Raw genomic sequence first — 24834 nt, 5'->3', positions numbered from 1 at the left:
AATTCTGCAAACCTACCACCACAAATATAATTGAATTCTGTGGGAAACACTGTGCTTGAGTGTGCCGCCCCAGAAATTGGGGGGCGCATTCGCACTGGACGGCCACTGCACTAGGAGCTGAAGTGGTGGAGTATCGACCCCCTCAGCCCTGCGATGCCTTGAGATTTCACAAACCACAAGACATGACAACATGCTCACCCATCATTGTTTGCTGCAGTGTTTGCAAATATAGCCCTGGCCTCAGCGAGGTCAGTGTGCACATTGGAGAGGGGTCCTTACAGCTCAGCCCCTTGAGAGAGGACAATGTCCCTGACTGATTAAGGGACCCTCATAGCAGAAGAGTGTGTCATGCCATAAAAGATTTTTACTGAAAGGAAGTGGGCCATTTCCTGCAGTCACCGTAGATTGCTGTAACTGTATGTGTGAGAGAGAGAGTTTGTGACTGTGTGTGTGTGTGTGTGTGTGTGTGTGCAGGCTCAGTGATTCAGCAGTCACTGCAGCGCAGCATATCCAGGTGGACGTTTGTGAGGCAATGCCTCAATGAGCCAGCGGCACTGTCTCCCTTATGTAAGAGCTTCCCCTTGTTCGGAGAAAAATTAAATCAATATCAACAGTGCATGTCACTTGAGATATTCATCCACTGCCTTCAACTGGAAGGTGCGAATAATGTTCCCAGAGGAGAGGAAATAAGAGCATGCTTATGCGCGCGCAAACACACACACACACCCACCAATGAACACACCTACTCACACAGATACTTGGAGCCCTACACCCACACCAACACATCTACAAATACCTAGCACACCTATATAAACACACACACATACTGTATAGACAATGGGTAGGTAAAAGGATACTCAGGATACTCAAACCAGAGTGTATCAGATATATTTGCAACGAAACCAATCAATTAGCAAGTACAGTAACAGCAAACAAAAAAAAAAAGATTTGACAGTCTACAGTAAGCTGAATAAAGCAGCCACCAGGGATTACTGCCGAATGGAAATCCTCATCTTGCAGTTGTAAATGTCAAAAACGTGTATGAAAAAAAAAATATATATATATGGGGGAGTGCGAAAGGCAGGCAGAAAAGCCAGAGGAAGTAAGGCCTGCCAGGTACCTGCTGAGATCAGAGGAAGAAGAAGAGGCAGAGAGTGAGAATGAGGGAAGTGGAGACAGAGAGAGAGAGAGAGAGAGAGAGAGAGAGAGAGAGAGAGAGAGAGAGAGAGAGCGAGAAAAAGCAGGTGAGTGGAGGGCTGTGGGCATTGAGACAAAGACAGGAATCCTTCCAAAAACCGAATGCATCTCCATCTGCGGACAAAATCAAAAAGTAAACCTAGGCTTTGAGGTGATGGACGGGTAGGGGAGAAGGAGGAAGGGGTGGGGTGGTGCTAGCAAACAAGGAAGAGCAGCGGTGCCAGCAAATAGAACGCCGATATGGAGGAGAGATAAGCGCCGAGATTAGGGGCTATATTTTGTCCTCCTGTCCTCTTGGAAAGCGGCGTAAATATTAATGCCAGTGCGCCGAGCAACGTTGTTTCCAGTCGCGGCGGCGACGTCCTGCCAACAGTACGAGCCATCATGCGCGTCGGGCCGCCTCCGCCCCAGCCCTACGCCTGACAGCAGCTTTGCGGCGAGGAAAGGAAGACCCGTTTCCAGCTCTTTGAAGCTTAGGTGAAGCTGGCACATGGTGGGGCAAAACAGATGGAGCACGAGAGGTAGAGGAGGAGAGAGAGAGAGAGAGAGAGAGAGAGAGAGAGAGGGCAGAGACGAAAAAATGAGAGGACAAGGAAGCAAGAAAGATAAGACGGAGAGCAAGAGGCACGAAGGAGCAGACAAGGGTGAAAGAGAAGCCAGCGGAAAGAGAAGGAGAGAGCGCGGGTGGAGGCTCAGTTCGGCTCCTCTCTGCTCTGTGTGCTTTATGGTCGTTCCTCTTAATTAAGTAATGGCCGTTCGGAGAGACTCCTCCGGATTTGGCAGCGCTCAGGCCAGTGGAATAATAAAATGATAAAGCCCAGTCTATTAACCTCGGCCACCGCAAACTCGCGGCCCTGAGCCTGTCTGGGGCCTGCGAGCTCATTCCTTACCTGGGCCCGAGCCTTAGTCCCAGCCCTCTACTCCAGTCTTTACACTTCTTTAGAGCTCACGGAAGCTCTAAAGCATTCGGAGCATTGGCATTAGGAGCGAGTCTGTAGTTGTTCTCGTTTCGTCTCATTGCTTCGAGCCCGGCACGGGGTGTTATTGTTCTGCCGTCCGTTCAGCATCCACGCCGCCTTCCCTGCATAATAATCCCTCCGGCAGTGGTGAAACAGGCAGAAATGTTAATCAATGAACACAACAGTCAAGGAGAGGACATATTTATATGGGAGGGCACTCTCAGGAGAAAACTCCGTTTCCCACGAGGCATCGGTAAGAGGCCGCCTCATCAGATCATTATTCGGTGGAGACGGTGAGGGAGCCTCGGCATCTCCCAGCCCTCTCCACAGAGGGGCCACTAGGGAAGCCAATTGGCATTGCCCGCAGTGTTTTTGACCTTGTCCTCCTTCACGGTCAGATGGCTGATGTCTCTCTCTCTCTCTCTCTCTCTCCTGCTTTCCACTCACTCCCAGCCTTCTCTAAGATAGCCACACTTCACAGCCTGAATCGAAATGTGTCATTTAGCAAGGAAACCCACATCTTCCTTAATGCCCTTGGGGTATTGCCCTCTACACTCGCCCTTTGGTCAGAAGGCTGCTCCCTCCATATTAATTATGCAAGCAAATATAAATGCTTGGGGAATCACAGATCCAGCTCGATGCTTTAGCACTGATTGCCCTCTCCCTCCGGCACACAGCATTCAGCAGCTTGTCTTGTGGACTCGGGAGGAGATGTGTTACTCATATGTTTATGATACAGCATTTGAAAGCCATTTAAGGAGACCGCAGCCGAGCTGTGCATAATGACACTGTAGAAGGAGTGTGGGAAAAAAAGACGGATAGCTAAAAGGTGTTATACTCAGGGAGATTTCTGCCCAAGTCCCCACGTTCCTGCCAACGCTCATACCGTCTCCCTTCTCTCCGCTGAATGATGACTAAGCAGGTCTGTAGGATGCCTGGCCATCGGGTGGCCGTGGGGTTAGCACCGTAGAGAATACACCCATCTCCCATGTGTCAGAATGTCAGTCTATCCCTCTCCTTCGCTCTCCATCTCTTTCTCTCTCTCCACATGTCCTCTGTCTATCGCTTACGCTCTCCCTGTTGGCGCAGAACATTAAAATATTCATCCGCATCAATTATTCATCAGCTGTTAAAAGATTTAAAAAAGTAATAATAGAGGTAAGGGCACGAGAAGAAAAAAAAACCCTGCACATAAGTACCGCTCTCAGGGCTCATCTGAGGTAGGTACGAGGGCTCAGGCTGAGAGAGAGGTAGAGGTAGAGAGAGAGAGAGAGCATGACTTATGGAAGAGTTTCTTTCTTTCCTCCAAGTTTGTTTTCAAAGAGTGAGTGTGGAAAGACCCAAACATTGTGTTTGTGTTGTGTGTATCTGTGAGTGAGTGAGGGAGAGAAAAAGTGAGTAAGAGAGAGATAGTGAAAGCCAGAGATGGGATAATACTGAGGCAGAAGGAGAGATGGGTGGCAAGAGAAAGAGAGGGAGCGAAGGAGAGGGAGAGAAGCAGCAAAATTGTCAAAGAGATGCAAAACCTCAAGGCTGAAAAGTTGATAAGTGGGTTATCTTTTTTTTGTTCCTGTTTTACCCCCTAAAACATGTGCTCCAGCTTGTCTCCTTGTCTGTTTTTCTAGAGAGGGATTTGTCGGATCCGTGGGCCTGACCTTTCTCTAAGTGCCCTGTCAGAGGGAGCCGGGGCGCACTTTACGGGGGGCTGCCGGAGGTGGGATAGCTGACGCACTAAAGGCCAGTGGGCCAGGCATCCAGCTCAGCCGGTAACTCAGCCAGAGAGAGACAGAGGGAATAAAAGAGATAGAGGGAGAGAAGTGGGGAGTGAAAGTAGGAAGTGCGAGAGAGAGAGAGATAGAGTGAAACAACACTATGTATCTTTACCTTCACCCCTGAGGAAATAACACTGGGCTCTGACTCAGACAGCTGAAGAACTACGGTGTACCACTGTGAGACTGAGAAATAATGGGCTTTGGTAGGAACACTGTGAGTCATTTCAACTCTTTGCCGCACTGCAAACACGACCGCACTCTCCGTATGTACTTTGATGCAGCATATGTCCACTTTTGTATATGTTAAGGATGATGCACATAAGCAAGGGCTACAGAACTTGGTGCAACAGTGGATTTGTTGAAATGGTGAACTTTGGCTGTGGATTATTTCAATCATTTATCTATTATCCTTTAAAAATAGTTGCTGGACTTCTTACCTGACGGACTTAATTAAGGTTAAGTATTGATGGCCTCTGAATCTCTTATGCATTCCTGAAAATAATTACGGTCTTTAACAGAATCCATTTTCTGCGTATTTACAGTTAACAGGGCTAGTATCGGTAAAACTTTTACTTTTAGGTTGTATGTGCTGGAGGGCTACATCTTTGCAGCAGTATGCACAGGATACATCCATATATTCATGGAAATATTCTGAATCAGGATAGATAGAGGGAGAAACATATCATGGATTTGTTTTGCAATTAAGAGGGAATTGAATGTCATAGAACTAAATTAAATAGAGCCTAATTTGTATGGCATTCATCCTCCTAAAATGTGAGCTATTTAAATTGGGCTACGGTGCTTTGTTCCTCCCTTTCTATTAAATATTAAAATGTCACCCTTAGCTTGTAGGCCCCCTTTTCCAAGAAGAACAAAAAATCACAGCAAAGGCCTGTGGTCTGCCATTACTGTGACGTTGCTATGACTTCACCAAAGAACATCACACAGTCTTGAGATAAGCTCTGATCTGTGCGTGCCCCTTGGAGACTGAGATACGGCTGGCAAAGAACAGTGAAGGGAAGGGGGAAAAAGCATCATCTCGAGCTTTAAATATTATAATTCCGCATGGCTGCAGAAATGTTCTCTCATGATGTACTACGCTTTCTCATTTAAAACCCAGTGCTAAAGGGCAATGAGGATCCCCTGATAAGCAGTTTGCAATGCGTGCAAAGAGCGCGAGAAAGTGATCACGCTTGCTCTCGTTCTGACCGTGACTTGTATTTGCTGCCTGTTTCCTCTAAGAACGTCAGAGCTCTGCAGCAAAAGAAACGCGCCAGAGAGCGAGTGAGCCGAATGTTCTGCCTGAGGCCCTGGAAGTGCACCGGCCTGCTCTGTCATAAAAATTAGGTGCTCCTGAGTGCAGGGATTGAGCAGGTAGTGTTGGTTAGCGCTGGGTTTTTTTGACCCCTCCACACAAGGGCCTGTCATTTTATACCAAATAGTGAATTCTTATTACCCCAGACAATAAGCCAGACACACCAAAGGTAAAAAAAAACGACAAAAAAATAGATCACCTTTGATCAGGCCGTCTCCGCCCAGTGACTGCATTTCACTGGCTGTCTTGAAAACTGTTTGCTTAAAAGAGGCCCGTAAATTGCCAAGTTTAACTTTGTTTGGATGCTGTCCTAATTTTACTCGTTTAAAAGGCACTTCATGATGATCACCTGTGTGTAGAATAACAAAGGCGAAACAAGACAGGGCTGCATGGACGTCAATAACACTCTCCATTCTGAGGTGTCTTTGGGAGAAGAGGGGAGAGGAGAGGAGCGGAGAGGGAGAACGAGAGATGGGGTGGAAAAAGCTTCAGAAGGACTGACAAAGCTCTTTGCCTCTCCGCTCTGCAACGAGAGCCACTAATCATTCTCCCCGTGCTCGGAGTCAGCACCTCTTTGTGCTCTTTGAGCCTTTTAGTGCGTCGGTGCTAAAAGTGATACGGATTATCATTTTGCTCATATCACAGGCACTGAGCTAACTGCGGTGTGTTACCATATCTTCAATCATCACCGGCGGAGAGGGAGACCTTTCGATATGCCATCAGTCACAAACAAAATGGTACAAACGAGTGGGATTGTCATGATATATAAGTCTTTTTATGACTGGCTGCTCATGACATTATTCTCGAAAATAGTCAGTTGGCTCGTATACCCAATTACAGAAACTTAATTGAGACAGCCCAGGGTAGCAAGTGATTAGTAGTTTTATTGCGAGGGAAGTGCGTTAATGGCTCTTTCGGCATGTTCTGAGTGTTTAGTTTTTACACACTAAGAGTCAAAGCAGTTAAATTCTATGTCCCGTGGGTGTTGTGAACAACATGTTTTCCCGCCTTGGTTTACCCATGTGGTTTGGCCTGGGTAAACGCTCAGATCTACGAGAGATGTCCCAGCACTATTTCATGCTGCTGGTGACAGAGTAAGAAAACATCCTCCAGAATGCAGGTAGTTGTATTTGTGTGTTTAAAGGTGATCGTTTTTATAACACTACTTACTAAGGATGTTTCATCCTCTATGTTCCTAAAAGTCATTACTCACAGGGGCTGACAAAAAACTACTCAAAGACACTAATTTACAATACTAAGTCTTTGGTTTCTATCTAATATTTTTGAGAATATTTCTTAAGGAAGTAACACAACTAACACAAAATGTGTCTGTTACATTATAGGCAATTGTTGTAAAACAGCTGAAAATGAACGTTATTGTAGGATTGAATTTAGCCACAATGTTAGATGGGCTAGTATTTAGCTTTTATGAGCGATAACAATGTAGTTGGGGTTTGCAAGGCAAGTATTTGTTCAGCAGGAAGGACATTTGATACAGGACCAACAGAAGTAATTCTGAAACAAATAAACACAGATTTACCCCCAAATCCTACCCTTTCTTTGCTCATAGAAGTGGATAAATTCTGGTTTGTGTCAGTCATGGCATGGTCGTGTTTCTGCTGAGTAGAAGCAGTCGGACTACCTCCTCGGGAAACTCACCCACTGGTCAACCCTACAGTAAATTTATATGATTTGCGGACGCTTGTCTTCTATTTTTCCCCCCTCTCTTTTCTATTTTTTTAATGTCTGTGTTGTAGGCAGGTTCTTGGCCTGGGCTTTTGGCGGACAGGGCTGAGGAAAAAGAAGTGATTTAGTAAGGGAGGGTGGGGATGTGTGGGGGGGATCGATGGCAGAGCTCTGTGAGATGAGATGGGCAGGAGGCTCAGTGGAGGAATACAAGGTGAAGCGGAGCGAAGCCTGACCAGGAAATGGCAGAGGGGAGGATGAGGTGCCCAGGAGTCAATTCTTCCCCTGATCGATTTGATTTTGTCAGGGCAAAGAGACACTTAAAGGCAATTAGTTTTAGCAGCAGTAAACACAGTCCGATGGACAGCATGATACAAAGGGAGAGAGAAAAAGAGAGAGGGAGAGAAGAGAGAATGAGAAAAATAAACAGGTATGAGAGAGAGACTTGTCTGTTTTTTCTTGTTCCTGGGGGCTAAAATTAGGTTGCTGTCATACCTCTCTAGATGAGATGTGACTTATACCCACTCTTCCAATTCTCTTGGTGGTTGGACAAATCAGATGATAAGGCACTGTGTGCTTTCTGTAGTTTTGTTCCCTTGACTTTCCTATGAACTGATTGGCGTCATCAGTCTTTGCATATGTCAGTAATCCTGTTCTGTGCTTAACATACTCAGATATTAGTTAAGGCAAAAAAAAAAATGGTGAGTCATCCCAACAGCATTGGGGAGCAGATGCAGCTTCTCAAGAGTGGCGGAATCTAATTTCAGCTCATTTGACCTATTTGGAGCCTCTGTGGCTCAGTGGGTCGAGCACGATGCTGGCCAAGGCGGATGGGGGGGTTCAAGGGGTCATCTCCCGAGGGAGGGCACGTGTAAAGCGGCGTTACTGTACTGCGCCCCACTGTACGGCCGACCCACTAGAGATGAAAGTGTCGGCTAAAATGCGATTTGTTACGGCAGAGGTCGTATTAAATCTGCGCGCATGTCACGGCGGAGTCGACTTCATTAGCTCCATTTCTGCATCTCCCGGGCAGGGCTCTCAAAGCCATTTTTAGACGTCAGTGTTTTCTCATTGTTGCTGCCGCCGCCACCGCCGCCGCGTGGAAACAACTCGGGATGTCGCTGCCCCCAGCCAGCCAGTCGGCCAGGCTGGATTTATAAATAGCGTTGTTGCTGCGCTCAGGTGAATGGCCGCGATGCCCTTGCCCTGGGACTGCCTGCCGGGTTCACCTCCAGCCACACGGCCGGTGCCCTCTGCGCGGCAGGGCGCGCCACACCAGACCAACGTCTGAAAGATTGGCCAGCCAGCGACCTGGGTCAATACTACATTAAAAAGAATGCGGAAATACTATGAGAAAAAAAATTAATAACCCCTACAGGAACAAAAGAAATATATTCTTCAATATCGAGAAGGGACTTGGAAAGAGATTGATTTTTACTTTGTGATGATTGATGTATTTGAACTAGAATAAGCACAGGCTTTGAAATAGGGATAAATATTAAACTTAAGTAGAGTCTGTAAAGACTGTACAGTTATATATTTCTTTACTAAAGAGTGTGTGTTCAGCAGGGCAGGTGGAAGCTAGGGTGTATTAAGCAGTGAGCGCACGATGTTAAAAGTTGCAAAATCAGGCCAGCTTGCAGCGTGACTGTGTGGGCTTGGACAACAGTAATGTTTAGTTTGGAGTTGGAAGCGCTTATCTGGCGCAGGTTAGCTGTAGTTCGTGTGAAGGCGGGCTCGTAATGATGCTAGTCACTCCGGGGGCTGACATCTTATTGTTCATTTTTAATGACTTCCTTTTGCTGAGGTTCGTCTTTTTGCTTCTGTGATTAGAATCAGCGATTCTTTCTCTCCCTCGCTCACTCTCTTTCTCACTATCTCTTTACCTCCCTCACACTCTCTCTCTCCTCTCATTCTGACCCTCCAGGGAGCAGGGGTGGAACAATAGCTGCGATGCGTCATTTCGCACATAGCTGAGAGCCTGATACTTTTCAAAGTGCCTGGCGGTGAGGGAGATATCACAGATCTTGTTTGAATGCTAAAACTCTCTTTAATTAATTTAACACGCTTTGTAAAAGACAGATGCATTTAGTATGCAGATGGGCTCATCCCATACATGCGCACACAGCGTGAGTGCACTGACATGGAACGTTGGCCCCTCTCGATGTGACCTCTGCATGCTATGCGTGCGTCATTAACTTTCAGCTTTTTTTCTTCTTTTTTAGACACGTCCAGCTCTCTTGCTTTGCCATGCATACCGACAAGCGGCCTTTCATTTCACCAACAAACAATACCTATTCTCTTCAAAAGGCGAGTTTAGTCAAGTAGCCACGTCCACCTGCTTCTTCTGTCACCATCGCTGTGATAGGATGGAGAACCTAATCTGTGTGTGTGTGTGTGTGTGTGTGTGTGTGTGTGTGTGTGTGCGCGTTTGTGTGCAGTTATTCCTCAACTCCAGGTGGCCGTGAAGTGTGACTGCAGTAACGACCATGGCATATTAAACAAGGCTGTGGAGCAGGACAGATGCATGTGTGGAGGATGTCTATTTATTTATTTTCTGCTGCGGTGTTCGTTTGCTGACCATCCGGCTGCGCAAGGCCGGGGTGGAGGGTGGGAGTGATTGATCAAGGGCGTTGAACGTGTCGCGTGTCAGTACAAGCCCTGGGCTGGGCTCTTTTACTAAGGCTCCAGCATTCCTCACTCACACAGATTGATTGTCACCGACTTCATAACTCTGTGAAAGCCATTATTTTTGTAGCATTTGGGTGTGCGTGTGTGTCGTGTTCAGCGAGTTCAGAGTGGCAGAGGCATCACTATCAAGCACAAGTCAGAGACGGCAAGAAACCTATGAGAATTCTCCTTTGGGAATACCTTCACCCACTTTTTCCTTCCACATTACTGGGACCAAAAGGGAGAGGGGAGGGAGAGAGAGAGAGAGGGAGAGAGAGGGAGGAGAGTAAAAGCATTACAATCAGTTTTAAATTACATCTCAGTCCGCAGAGATTACATGCCTGCTGCTGGGCGTGAGAGTGTGGCAGCCTCGTCGTGACTTCCTCTTCCTCCTCCTCATCCTATCTAGAACTCCTGTCTAATGGCACACTCCTCAGCCCCTGCACCCCTGGATCTGTGAGAGGTAACTGCTGGGTGGTTGGAGGGGTGAGGAGGAGCGTGGGGTGTGTATGGGTGTTTTGGATGCAGATGCGGGCAAGGTACTAATTGCTAATTGCGCATTGCATGATGCAGCCAAGCAAGAGAGAGGGGCCAAATTAACACAAGGTGATAAAATGCCGCCATAAAATAGCACTGGTGTTTCTCCTCAACGCTCAATTGAGCTGGAGACTCAGCGTTCAGCCGAGAAGGACGCCGTGTGTGGTGTGGGTGGGGGTGAGGGTGGGGCAGGAGTGGGGGTTAGCTGATCGCCCGCTGAGCTCCACGCCGCCTCCCTCCCCTTCCTCACGCCTGCTGTCCACCCTCCGCTGTCTATTTCGGTCGCCTTTGTTTGTCGCGGGGGCCGCGACACAAACTGACGGATCATCCGAGCAAACGTTTGAACTGGCTGTTGATATGACGATACGAGTGCACATAAATAATCTAATCTCGCCGGCGCCCTCTCAGGAGAGACAGAGCGGGAGTGACAGGCCAGCAGCTTCAGAAGGAGAGAGAGGGAGAGCAGAGGGGGATTATAGACATATCTCACTTTGATCCTGATTACATTGCCTGATCAATAGCTGTGTCAGTACTGCCAAATCCCCGCGCTGATAGACTGCATTACCCCTCAGGAGAGACACTGCGGCAGGGCCAGACCTTGCCCCGCCTGCAAATCCCCCAACCATTACTAACAAACAGATAACCACAGGCACTGTGTGTGTGTGTGTGTGTGTGTGTGTGTCTATATGTGTCTGTGTGTTTGGGTGTTTATACATTTACTGTACTTCTGTTTTAAATATGTTGTGTTGTGTGTCACTGTGTAAAAAAATGAGTGCATGAATATTGGGTGTGTGTCCTTGTATGTGAAGGAGACTGGGAGAGAAAGGGGTTTCTGTGTGTGCATGGATTTTTTTGTTTTGTTTTACGCCTTTTTGTATTTATCAGTCAGTGAGTGTGAGTGTGTGTGTGTGTGTGTATGTATGAAGTTGCTAAATCAGTGCAAAGAAACAGAGGCGAGAATAACAGTAGCATAACAATAGGTTGACTTCTTAACGTCTTTTCAGTGCTCTTCTGGAAACAATGGCAAAAAGGAAAAGCGGAGTCTTAAGATAACAGCATAAAGAGGAAATGGGAGGAGGAGCGCTCTCTCTCTTTTCTCTCTCCCTTTCACCCTATCTCTCTCTTTTCTCTCAACCCATCCGCATATATTGATTGCTCCTGCAATTCATTCCCTTACATCACGACAGTAACCTCAGGTCTATGGGAGAAGATTCACACTGCATGTAATTGGCTGCAATGACTGAGACAGGTTTGTTTGGTGTCACCGTTTACTAAAAATGTCACCGGAGAGAACTGAATAGGATGGTAAACGGCGTGAAAATCTCTATATTTCTGTGTGTGAGTGTGTGCATTAGTGTGTGTGTGTGTGTGTGTGTGTGTTTGTGTGCTCTAACGCACATTCTGAATCGGTTACGGGTTCACCGTGACCACATTTCTCCCACGGCAAGATTTGTTTTTCAAGATGCTTATGTTAAGCAGAGGAGGGTGGGGGAGGCAACGGCTGTTTTTAGAATGGGTGTCAAACGCTGCCACATTTCTATTCGGATTAAACGTGCGGCCTGATTTATAGCCTATAGATCACGGCTTGTTTTATCCTAATTCTCAGGCCAGCTCTTTGATGTCGGTGCCGTTTCTCTCGGTCTTTAATCTTCGTAAAGGTCTCGGACCAACAGCTTGTCTTGTTTCTTGCAGATTTTCCCGTTTTGCTTCTGTGCACACTTTAACCCTCCTCCCCTTCCCCCTCTTCTCCTCCCCTCCCATCCCCTCTCTTTTCCACCTGTGCCCACAGGCCTGCCTTGACATTAAATCTTAACCAGCACGAAATAACCCCCACATGTTTGTATGTGGTTTACATGTGCAAGTGGGAGGAATATGTACTGTGCGTGCAAGCCAAAATATTTTATATGGTTGACTGCGATGACCACACAACCTTCTCACAAGATTTATTATCGGATGTCTATCTTTTTTTTATCTCTCTCCTTCTCTTTTTTTAATGTATTTTCCTGTCCAATCCCCCCACACCTCTCCCCTGACCCTCATCACTCTCTCTCTCTCTCCCCCTCTCTCTCTGGCTCTTTCTATCTTTCCGTCCATCTATCCTCCCTGTTCCCCTAATCCCCCACTGCTCTCCTCTGACCTCCTCCGCCTCTCCGCAGACATTCATTAGTGGGCTCCTTCCGCTCTGGCAGCCATCACTCAATAGTCGCATCACTCAGGCCATCCTCCTCTTCTTCCTCCTCCTCTGTCCAGTCTGTCCTGGTCAACACACACACACACACACACCTATTTACAACAGGCTGCATGCTGGATACATTTACAAACATGCACACACACAACATGTGCTGACGCAGTCTCCCACAACCAGATGAGCAGTAATGCAGTGTTTTGTTTGGGTGCTGTTTTCATTCGTTAGGATGCAAATCCTGTTTTGGAGAATACATTCGCTCGTTGTCATGCAAATCCTTTTTAATGCACTTTGTGCTAAAGGTTCTTTCCCCACCTGGTTAGAGTAAACATGTTATCTTGCTTACAGCGCTGGAATGGTGATTGCATTTGAAGATTATAATCTTGTTCTTTTATCACCCTCATCCCACATAGTCTCCAGTTCTGTTCTCAGCCTTGTTTTAGTTCTTGCATTATGCATAAATACTGGACTGGCCTTAGGACCCCAAATTTCACAGAATTCTAGCCATAAACTATCTATAAACATAGGGCCTACTTGTATCCACTAGCCTAAGTCTGACCGATTTCCAGATAGATTTTCAATAGATTTTTTCAACCACACAGTGAAGGGGACTGTTGCTTCATTAAATGATCTTGTCATACAAACATATTTGACAAGTTGACAAGCATACAAGTTGTTTTTCCCCATACACAGTACTCAGTCACATGCTAACCTCATATTGCAAATAAGTACAGTACCTGGTGAGATAGCTACAGAAATTAGCTTAACATTTCACACAGTTCTGAAGGAACACAGACACACACACACTCCACTTTTAGGCATTGAAAAACACAGATTTAGAACTGCTGTTCATCTCTACATACAGTATGACTGTGCTGTGTGATTCCTGCAGCTTCCCCATCACCCTTGTGTTCTTAGCATTGGTTGAGATGATTGTTAAATCAGCATGTTTCCATTCACAAATCCCTTTCCTCATAATCACTGAGACAGAAACTGAGCCTGGTCTTTTATTCTGGATGCTGATCCAAGGAAAGCAATGCTTGACAGATTCTTTGATTTTTTTAAGCATTGCACTACTATTGACTCATCCATCTGGTATGAAATATGTTTGACACAGTACATTTTTGTCACTGCATCATTCTTGTTTCCCGAAATACAAAATGGCCATCTATCACGGTGTTCAGCATGCCCCTATTTCCAATGTTTCATCAGATCTAACTCATTTTTCTTCCCCACATCACCTGTGTTTGCATCCTGGCGCTCCCTATCTTCAGTGTTAATGATGTTCTCCCTCTCTCTTTCTCTCTCTCTCTCTCTCTCTTTCCATCTCTCTCTCTCTCTCTCTGTGGTTTCTTTTTCCCTCTGGTGAGTCCTTTGATCTTCTCATGCATCAACCTGAAGTTCCCTCTCTCATGAGATCTTCCATCTCTTCACGCTGTTGCGTAATCAATCTCCCTCTTGTCCGCCATGCGCGTCACCCGTTTCCTTCCTCACAATCTACCCGTTAAGCACGTGGATCACCAGATCTAGTAGCTTTGCTTTATTTACCCTCTCCTCAGCTAGTAATGTTAATATAATTTATCTACTGAACCTTTTCCATGTCTTGTTACAGCATCTAAAAAGTGTTTTTTACTTTCAGATTGTATCAACTCACTTGCTTTTACACTCCTTACTTCTGAGCATTTTTAAAGGTCCACCTTAGTTCCCTGTTTGTTTTTGGCCAATTTCTTTGATTGTGCTTCTGGCTGAGTGATTGTAAAGATGTAATTGCTGGCAAAGTCTGCAGTCACATCTGTTGGAGCTGGATTTTGGAAAAACTATTGTTGTGGACATTTACAATTTCTTTTTAGAAATATTTTGATCATTATAAATGATAAATCATGGTGCTAGGTATTTCACAAGGTGGTAGCAGAAATGGGTGGAATTTCTTCTAATATTTGTAAATTCTGTACAGAAATAAGAGACGATTTCTGATTGTTTGATTGCTGAACTGACTTGATTTGTTGGATTTGTGATCTGTATTTTACTAAAATACTTCAATTACTTGAAGTACACACTATGGCTCCAAGCATTTAAAAATTATCATTACTGAATATGTGGATAATTTCCCTCTGGTCAATAGAATGCAAATAAACTTAAGCATCTTTTTTGAAGGTCCCACAATACTTGCTGCTCTCATATAGGACACATACTGAATATATACATCTCAGACACTTTGACACCAGCACATTGCTGTGTAAATGGGTGGACTTTAACAGTCACATGTAAACATCCCTACAAACACCCACCCAGACTCCTGTGCGTAATTCAGAATAACCCGTGCACACACTGAGACCTTGAGCCACGCTCCACTTCTCCTAAACTTTACTCCGAGAGTGCAATTTCAGTTTTAATCCGGACGGTTGCTTCCTTCTCACCCTCTCTGTCAGATCTCCACCCACCAAAGCCTTCTCTTCATACTTCATCAGCTATCTCTCTCTCTCCTCCTCTCCAAGCCTTGCTCTCTGTGTATGTGTGATTTTTGTAAGAAACCACACGTTCTAGAGTTATGTTTGTGTGTGTACCTTTGTGTGTGTGTTCAGAATGGGTGCAGTCAAGTATATATTGTGTGTTTGTGTGTCTTCAGCTCGGTGCTTTGTGTGTGGACATGCATACTTCTACGGGAGTGTATGTGTGTGTCTGTACATGTATGGCTGTATGAGTGTGTGTGTGTGTGTGTGTGTGTGTTTGTGTGGGCACATGTGCTATCTGTGTAAAACCTATAAACACCTGATATATGACTCCAACCAGGTTCCCCTGCTTGACTGACAGTCTCATCCCCTGGCTTCTCACAATCGCATGGCCGCCTCCCGATGATTCAGGCTTTGGTGAGACGTCAGAATGGGCAACTTGCGCCATAAAAAAAAAAAACCTTGCCAAGCCAGGCATGGCCCTGCCACGAGCAAAGCAGCGGGCATTTATGACACCAGACAGAGGCTCCCAATGGCCTCTCACTCACAGAGACCCACAGGAGTGTGTGTGTGTGTGTGTGTGTGTGTGTTTGGGGCTATGATTGTCTTGGGTGCACACAGAGGATGAGGTGAGCCTGTGCCACTGGCCTCTCTGGCTCAGGTGGAGGGGGCGTGAGGCCGGGTGTCAGATTGAAGCTCCACCGTGGACGACTGGACGGAGGAGGACAGGCACATGGAGGGAGGGGGAATTGCCTGTGAGCACACATCTAAATTCCCTGAATCTCCATCTCATTTTCTACAGAACCCCCAGTTCTCATTCGTTCAGTCAACCTCCCCCACCCTCCATCTCTGCTACTCTCCACAACTCTCTCTTAAGCTCCTGTACTCAATCTCTCCCAATCTCTGTCAGCTGTGTTCTCCGCTTCACCATCTCCCTGGCACTCTTTTCTGACTCTCCATCTATTTCCCCCCTCTCTCTCTCTCTCTCTCTCCCTTCTCCCCATCTCTCTCACTCTTTCTCTCTCCCTAATCTCTCTCTCTCTCTGTACTCTCCCTCTGTCTCTCTCTCTCTGCTTCTGTCTCCTCCACTTCCCCTCAGTCTCTAACTTTATTACACATTTAAAGGTCAAGTGAAAGGTCTACTGCCACTTCCGTGCAGCCGCACTTGTTAACAAGCGATGGAGTGGGACATTTACACAGTGCAGACAAGGCGGCCATCCTCCATCACCACCACAGCCATTTCCATACAGCTAAATTAGAGAAAGACAGAAAGAAAAAGAGAGAGAGAGAGAGAGACTCAACCCTTGTGAAGCCGTCCTGCTTCAAAAACTCTCCGTTCTATGTTTTTTTTTTTTTTTTTCAAGCTTGAACTTTTTTTTATCAGATGACGGAAGCACGATGTGGAGAAAAGAAGAGATTCTTGGAATGTGCGTTTGGGGTTTCTAGTCAGCCTAATTGGATGAATCACAGACCCCATTTCCATTAGTGCAAAGTGGTTGAGTAGAAATATGAAACTCATGTCATGCACTATGATGGCATTCGCCACTTGCCGAGCTCGGATGACAAGACGCCTGACGAATACATTAATACGGTTTGATGTGATGGGGACTGGCGTGTGCTCCGTGCACATCAATAACATTAGCGGCGAAATGTGAGCTGTCACAAGCGGATGCAACACCTGCTGCGGGGTTTTGCGAGTCTCGTTTTTGTTTTGAAGAGCAATCCCCGCTTCACTTTTTTTTTTTTGAAAAGTTTATGTTCTATCAGTGAAAATAGAAACTTCCAAAAGATTTTTCAAGATCAGATGACAAGAGACAGAGTCATTGGGAAAAGTCATGGAAAGAAGCACTGGCAACAATCTTTAAAACATTCAGTTCACATTAAAGAAACAGCCTAAAATAAAACCGCGTTAGGAGAAGATTAGATGAATCACGGCTACTGCTTCGGCTCATGTGGATGTGATCACACGGCTCCCCCTCCACAGACACGCCCTGCCAAATTTGCCCCACACTTACCCTGGGGAGTCATTTATTTAGACTCGACTGCTGGGAGGACGCTACGCCATCTCTCCCATAATCCCATTTCAGTTTTCTGTCTGCTCATGCCCAGTCCTCCATCTGAGACAGATCTCCGCCATCTGCAGGCAGCTTGGTAAAAGCCAACATCAACTCAGCCTTACGCAGTGATGCCAACCCCAACGTCGTGACGCTATAACATGTAATTAACACTTTATTAACGTGTTATGAAGGCTTAACCAGGCTGGCTGAGACCGGAGCGTGAAAAAGCTCACCTATTTTCATGCGCCCTTAGGTTTTATGGATGGGCTGATAATGATCGGTGTTACACTGGCGCAGGGTGGTTGTATCTGCGGTTGTTTGATGAGATGGTGCGAGTGAGATAAGTGTGCAGTGTGAGAGAGGAGAGAGGAGGGGGGGGGGCATGTAATAGCTTTCTGCCGGAGGTGCGTGATCCTGACCGTCCCCAGTTAGGAGCAGCTGTTGTGGGGTATTTTAGTGTGGAGATGAGATTGCATCAGATCATAACACTGCCTGTCTCTGCCCAGTAAACAAACAAACACATGGACACACACACACACACTTGTTTTTTATGCCTGACACACACAGTTGCTTGAGCAGAGTTAATTTCTGTGTCCGACTGCCCGTTCTCTCTCCCTGTGCGTGTGTGTGTGTGTGTGTGTGTGAGTGCGCGTGTGTGTGTGTGCGCACTGTACTGTACTATTCTTGTTTCTTGTCTGTGTCTCCAGATATTCTCTTGAGCCTGTAGCTTTTGAAACTTCGGAGCTCTAGTCATAATAAAAACATGACTGTGGCACTGGTGCCTTCACAGGGGGCTGTTCTTATTCCCATACTTCGTAGCTTGACAGAATTACATTCAGTCCCAGAGATCTTCAGAAATACCTATGGCTTTGCTATGCTTGCATAACACAAAGCCCCTCTCTTAATGCCGTGTTGTGTTTGCTGATGAAGCTGAAGAGATCATGTGGTTCACACAGTAATAAATGCTATACCCTAATGAAAGCAATAAAGAATTACCAAGAAGAAATGTGACTGCTACAGTAAAACACAAACACAGACGGACATCTAGGTACACAAAGGGTACACACACAAAGACATGCATGCCTGCATACACATGCATCAACACAGACACCTGTACACAGAAGTTGTGCCTTTCTGATGAGTGCTGTTTTGTCTTTCCATCTGGATAGACACAGGGGATAGCCTGGCGAGCCAGACCCACATTAAAATGTAGGGTCTGGGCACTCACCGTTCGCAGTGCTCAGTCCGAGGGGCGGGATAATCAGTTGTCTTTCAAATTCCCTCTGCACGCAATAGGACGCAATAGGATATTTGTTTTCAGTAGCAGGGAATTCAAGCCAAACCGTTGTAACTCTGCCATCAATCATTATGTTAAGCCCACCAAACGACTCTATACACGATTTCAATGCCCTGATTAAGTTTCGATTTCTAGAGCTCACAAGCCAACGGAGAGTTGCTAGACTAGCCCTGGCAGCAAATGTAATTTAGACGCTAGGGGCGCGTCTAGATTTCTAGGCTACACAGAGGAAGCATGCTGGTGTTGTTTTGGGTAGCTCTTGTTGTTCCCAAGACTACTTTTACATTTTCAAATACGCTCCTTAATGTCTCTGCCAGTTACACAGGGACACCCACCTGTCCATAGAGCCCTCCCTTTCAAACACACACACACAGACACACACACACACTCACACACAGAATTTACCACCTTAAAAGTTGTATCAGCGATTGCAGGCCCAAAAAAGGCCCAAACATAAATGATCACATTCATCTAATCTTTCCTAACGATCCGCTAGCTGCCTGCCCCATAAGCAGGCCGTCAAAAAACGTGTTTCTGTAGGCAGCCTAGGCTGAGATCTGCACACAAAAACATTTGCTACCAACAAGTGTTGCCAACACCTCAAAGGCAAAATAAAATGTTCCAACCAATAACCGATGAGATGCGCGTTCAGGAGAGTTTCAATTGCATGGGAGGGAGGGGGAGGGAGTAGCGAGCTAGCTCCCTGTTTTGTTTGAATGTCAAACAGAAGTGACGTTACCCTGCCATCGCTTATACAACCTTTAAAGGGGTGGTTCAGGATTTTGGACATAGGACCTCATTTCCAAGTTAGCAAGTGTGCCAAAGGATAGTTTCATTTCTAAAACTATTTAACACAGACATTTACATTGATAGTCTGGCGTTCTAATTTATTTGCCTCGGTTGTACTGTGGAGTGGGTGAGACTGTTATTAGTGGCAGGCTAACACATACCGTTGACTTCAGCTAGCCTAGCACCTGCGAACTCTGCAAATAGACTGGATGAAACGTGTTGAAAACGGTCTCCACTGATAAATATCACACTTGCTAACTTGGAAATGAGGTCCTATGTCCAAAATCCTGAACCACCCCTTTAAAATAAAAATAGACTTTCATGTGGAAATGAATGCCCTCTCCCATCTGATAAGAGTGACACAATCAGATCTTCAGATTTGCATTTCAAAGCAAAAGGGAAAAAAAACTTTGTACAAATAAACTGGAAGTTGGCATGACTGAGGTGTTTACAAATCAACTTAGATGGCCAAGTAATTCTTACCCCCCACACCCCCCCGCTTCTAAAAGATCAATGAAATTGACCCCCGGCAGCAAAATAATTGCTGAGGTGGCCAAAGAAACATGTAGCGAGTTCAACCTTTTTCCACACAGAAACACAGTAACTTTAATCTACCACACAGAGGTTGAGGCCACTCTCCCCTGCTACAGGACTTTATAAAAATAGCCCTCCACTTCAGGATGAAACACTATTTTATGCATCAGTCAATAACCATGTTCGTAGTTAATACTAGCAGCTGTCTTAGTAGCGGGATCAATAGTAGCATCAGTATAATGGTCATGGAAGTAATAACAGCAATATGGCCAATATTCCTAATGTCATAATAATAAAAGTGGTAACAGTAGCAACAGCAATGAAAGCATAATTGCTGTAGAGTGGTTATTGCTGTTAAACAGCATGGTTATGAGCTGCGGCGGTGGTTATCTCGCCTATGTTCAGTGAGACGGCACTAACAGCGTAAGATCTGGAGTGGGGGAGTGCGGCGCTGGTTGGAGCCTGACTCATTCTGTCGGAGCAGAGCACTTTTTAAATCGTGTCTTGGAGGCACTTGTCCTCAATTCCGGCAGATGTAAACGCTGCCATAATTCCGCAGATAAATGTGAGCTCAACGCACTCGGTTTATCGTCTCGCAGATTAGTGCCAGAGATTAGCCTTTGTTGAACACCGCATCCCTAACTCACGGGCATAAACAAAGACTCACTTCCTGAAGGACACGGGAGAAACATGCCAAAACACACACATAACATACACACTCTCTCTCCGTCTCTCTTTCACACACACACAAATGCATACACATAGTAGAAACTGAGCTTCTAATGTTGTGTAGTCTTTCTCACTAATCTACAGGGACATGTGACTCCGCTACAGCTGGAGACATCATCAGATTTCACTCTCATCTGTCAGCTCTCTACTGTGAAATCAAATGAAGCCTTCCCCAGCTATAAATTGGAAGCGCAGAGCGCCGGCTGCCTTTCACTTAGTCTAGCGAAGAGCCCGCACAGTGATTGGCCCTAGAGACGGCATTTCAGCCGACAACCTATTACGCTCGTAGCCTTTTTAAATGTGACAGCACAGCACCCCTTCTCACACCCATACACACCCACTTAAAGCTCGCCGCATCATCCGGTCTCAATTTCCCTCGGTCAGATCCTGCTCTCAAAAGCGCCGTGGCGAGATCCACTCAAAGTCCCCTGCAGGACTCCATATAACCCCCTCTGTCCACAAGTCATTCCCCTTCCTCGCCTCGCAGGTCCCTATGTGTGACACTGCAGTCTGACACATGCAGAGAGTGTGAAGATATTTCTCATGACTGCATACAAGTACTTTCAAATGTGATGCTCTACCTGTTCCAAGTATACTGTAGGTATGCACTATAGGCAAATGAATACAACACATGCCAACAGAATCCCATACCAGACAAAGGGCAATATAAATAGATGAGAAAGAAACTCTTCTATAGAGAGAAATCTATAGGCTTTAGTAGTCATTCAGTACACATGTTGCAGTATTACAATGGATCACACGCTATTTTTTAATCATTTATTTTTAAATTATTGTATGTACCTAGCATACAAACACAAACAAACAAGCTGAAACAAAAGCATTTTAAAAGATCCAGTGTCCAAGGTAATAACATATATATAAGGTGTGTATAAATATCTGTTGGTCGTCTTGTTGCTCTGGGCAATGTTTGTTTTCGGCCTTTTTTTGGAAAGTTTATTTTCAGACATGTTAGTGCTGCCACACACTGCATTAGTTGCAAAGGCATTTTGGGACACTTGACTTTGTGACCAAAGTCACCTCGTCTAAATGACTGTCCCGCTGGAAATTCAAGCACTTTCGTTCAGATGCATTACCATGCAGCGCACATCCAAGTAGATGTTTGTTTTTGCGGCAACCACAGTGGCGTCGTCTCGGGCTGCCTTTCCAGAACAAGGCATGGTGATCACGGCTGCATTTTAGCCGTTTTTCAATCATTGCATCACGAGCAAACAACAGCCATTTCGCCTAAAATGTACATAAACAGTACAAAAAATAGGCTTTGTGTACAGCAGTAGCAGCATCACCACAGATCATGTTTGGCAGCAGGTTTCATTAAACATCCTGATAGCAGTCAAATCTGACACGGCTGCTCAGCGTCAGATTATCCAAGACATATCTTGTGTGTGTGTGTATGAGCAATATGCAGAGAGGAAGTTGGATGTAGAGTAGAGTGAGAGAGCGAGAAAGAGATGGAAAGAAAAAGAAGAGAAGGAGAGAGAAAGAGCGAGCCAGAGAGGGGGTGAGGATTGCGCTTGCAGAGCTCGGAGCTGAGATAATTAGGACTTGGGGGCTGGGGGAGGGTGCCTTGATCATGCCGGACCCCCCCCCCACTGAGGTGATTTATCACAGAAGAACAACACTGCAGAAATGAAGCCCGCCAGGGAGATGGGCTTTGTGCAGGACAGTGGAGCGTGGGCTGGTGGTGGTGGGAGGTAAATGACAGAGGGTAGGGGAGGTTTGGTGAGAGGGGTTAAGGGCTTTAGTCTGCTTGCTTGGTGAATACAAGGCCCTCCCTCGCAGTAGGTGCTCTCTGTGAGTCTGTATGCTGCGAGCGTCTCCACTGTCAGCCTGGGCCGCTCGCGTTCTTTATGCCATGTTGTTGCATGGGTCATTTTCAGACAGGATTTATCGGGTTTATTTCCGCAGGCTGCAAGCGAGAGAATTTAGGGAGAGTGATTTATTTATTTATTTATATAGCCGAGCAGAAGGAGCACAGTATCTCACGTGTGCTTGTCTTCACGACGGGTGTTCTTTGTTGTAGACATTCTCTGTGCCAATTTTTTGGCTAAAGATGTTCTCTACCCCGTGGTTGAGCTAGCGGTGGCAATGTACTGTGTGGGCTAGGCTTAAGAACTTCCACTGAACACTTCATGTTCAAAGTTCCCTCAGACAGACAAGTGTAAGCTGTACAGGTCTTATCAGATGTCAGTGCACAAGGGAAACTAAGACTAATTTGTGCTTGATGCCCCCAAGGTACGTCTATTGGGGTTTTCACTGTAGTAAACGTCAGAGGATCAACGGCACATTCAGCTGTCTACGTTTCGGGCGGAATATTCTCTCTCTCCCAGCTGGCATTTCCCTTGTCATATTTCATAAGCTGGTCTCCACAGAACATCTGTGTTAAACTTTGTGTTTAATGCTCTCTGTCTAACACTTGGCTGCTCGGGCCTCTTTGTCAGACATGACTACAGATATCGCTTGTTAAAAAAAACGCCAGGGCTCTATTTTTGTGTGTGTGTGTGTGTGTGACACTGTGTGTGTCAGATGTGCACAGAGCTGTTTGTTGTCGCGCGTGTGTAAAACGCTTGTGTTGAGCGCTCCCAGTGTCAGGCATGACTGGAGGATCTCGCTCCATCAGCTTTGGCTGCGTGGCGTTTTTTTCCTCTCCTGCTTCTGCAGGCAGGCAGGCAGGAGCGTGAGAGTCCATCAGCTCAGAGAGGTGTTCTCCACCCACACACTCTCAACTAGTGACGCTGCGCTCTACTGAACTGGATGTATCTATAGAGCACATCTGTCTACAGGGCTCTCAATTGGTATGCCTACTTCTGTGTGTGTGTGTGTGTGTGTGTGTGTGTGAGCATGACTGTGTGGGCGTGTGTTTGTGTGTGTCTACATTTGTGTGAATTTGTATGTGTGTCAGAGTGAGCAAGGATGTGTGGGTGTGTGAATTTGTGTGTATATACTGTCTATATATCTGTGTGTGTCTGAGGGAGCGAGAGTGTGTGTGTGTGTTCGTCTCATAATCTGTTATTCAAATGTTTTTGTTCCTCTCTTAGCACTCATTGTTGTGCGGCAGCAGCGGCAGTGCTGTTCCTGCTACGCGGCTGCCCTCTCCACCTCTCAGCAGAGGCAGTTATCTTCAGCCCTCATCTCCTCACCAGCATCATCATCATCATCACCACCATCACCATCATCATCATCATCATCATCACCACCACCATCATCAACATCCTCCTCCTCCTCACAGCCAGAAGTAGGCCACTGCTTCATCAGCAGCAGTCATTCCGCAGCCACTCAGAGTTGCTGACAAACTTTAAGAGCACGAGCACCAGATATCCACCCCGCGTGGCAGATCACACACTCTGGACAATTATTTATTCATGGCATATTAGCTCAAGACGTTCTCTTTCACGGGGTGGCAGCGACGGGATTGGTGGAGGTAGGGTGGTGTTGGATGTGAGGGTGTGTGTGGGCGACTGCTGAACGGAAAATGTCAACATAAGCACTGATGTAGCAACTTCCTATCTTTTCCCGGACTCTAACCACCTCTTCTTTCTTCTGTTTTTTTCACCCTCTCTCCACCTCTCTTTTCATGTCCTCTCCCTCCCTCTGTGTTTGTCCTCCCCCCTTCTCTTCCTCCTCCTCCTCCTCCTCTCCATCTCTCCTCGCTAGCGTGGAGCACGACTTCCGTCTGCAGGAGGGCCAGGTGACACGTGCCTGGAAGGTCCCCGAGCCGCAGGAGTCCGAGCAGGGCTCCCCCCAGACGGTGCTGCAGTCGCCCCCGGGCCGCAACCAGGACTCCCCGCAGTCCGTCAAGAAGAGCCGCAAGAAGTGCTTCTGGTTCCTCTGAGGAGGAGGAGGCGCCGGTGTCCCCCATGCGGGAGAAGGGCGCAGAGGTCCCGCGATAACCGCTGAGAGACAACGGGACGGAGGGGAAGGGGAACACTGTGGATGGACAGATGGGGATGCAGGGACAATGACAAAAAGGAGAGACGAGGGGGGAGAGAGACAGAGAGAAAGGAATGGAGGATGAGGGAAGGGAGAGGGGGGAGGTGAAGAGGGATTTATCGTCATCACTTTTTGGAACTATGAGGGTCAGAACACCAGCTTTTATACTTCGAAATAAAAACTAAAAAGAGAGAAAAAGAAATTCATCTCTTTGAGAGACAAAAAGGACTATTATTACACTTCCTTAAAGCTTTTAAAATGATCTCTTGAATTTCACTATCATGCCGTGCTGCCCCGATCCATTGCAGGCAAGCATTATGTGAAGTCAGATAATAAAAATGTGTACATAACAGAGAGTTCTACAAGTTTGTGAATGCTATATTTCAGAGGAAAAAAAGTACATTTACGGCTCTATAAAATATTTTACTACACAAATAATCTGTGTTGAAGTTTCTGTCTCTCAACAAAAATGAAGATTATGCTAATATAGATACTCAATATCAATATAGCCTAAAAAGCTTTGACAAGCTCATTGAAACAGATTAGAACACATTTATCTCATATTACCATTAAAATTTTCAAGGACATGGATTGGTCCTTCAGTCTGCCAAATCTGTGAACACACTTCAGTGGGCTTCATGGTGCAGGGTGAGGTGAGAGAAGTTTGGCAAGGAGCTTTGTTTGTGGCAGGGGACAGCTTATTTAGTGG

General features: G+C 46.2%; 1 protein-coding gene across 1 annotated transcript in view; it reads left to right on the top strand.

Annotated features, from left to right (window-relative positions):
- LOC125304727 (proteoglycan 4) overlaps window positions 1–24605 on the top strand; it is a 64236-nt gene extending 39631 nt beyond the window's left edge. The window contains exon 4 of the mRNA XM_048259220.1: window positions 23850–24605. Within this exon, the coding sequence (XP_048115177.1) occupies window positions 23850–24027 (178 nt within the window). The 3' untranslated portion in view covers window positions 24028–24605. The remainder of the gene's footprint in view (window positions 1–23849) is intronic.
- Window positions 24606–24834: the final 229 nt, after the last annotated feature.

This window comes from Alosa alosa, chromosome 12 (genome assembly GCF_017589495.1).
Source record: "Alosa alosa isolate M-15738 ecotype Scorff River chromosome 12, AALO_Geno_1.1, whole genome shotgun sequence".
Lineage (NCBI taxonomy): Eukaryota > Metazoa > Chordata > Actinopteri > Clupeiformes > Clupeidae > Alosa > Alosa alosa.
The sequence above is the reverse complement of the archived record's forward strand: the minus strand, read 5'-3'. Positions and strand labels throughout refer to the sequence as shown.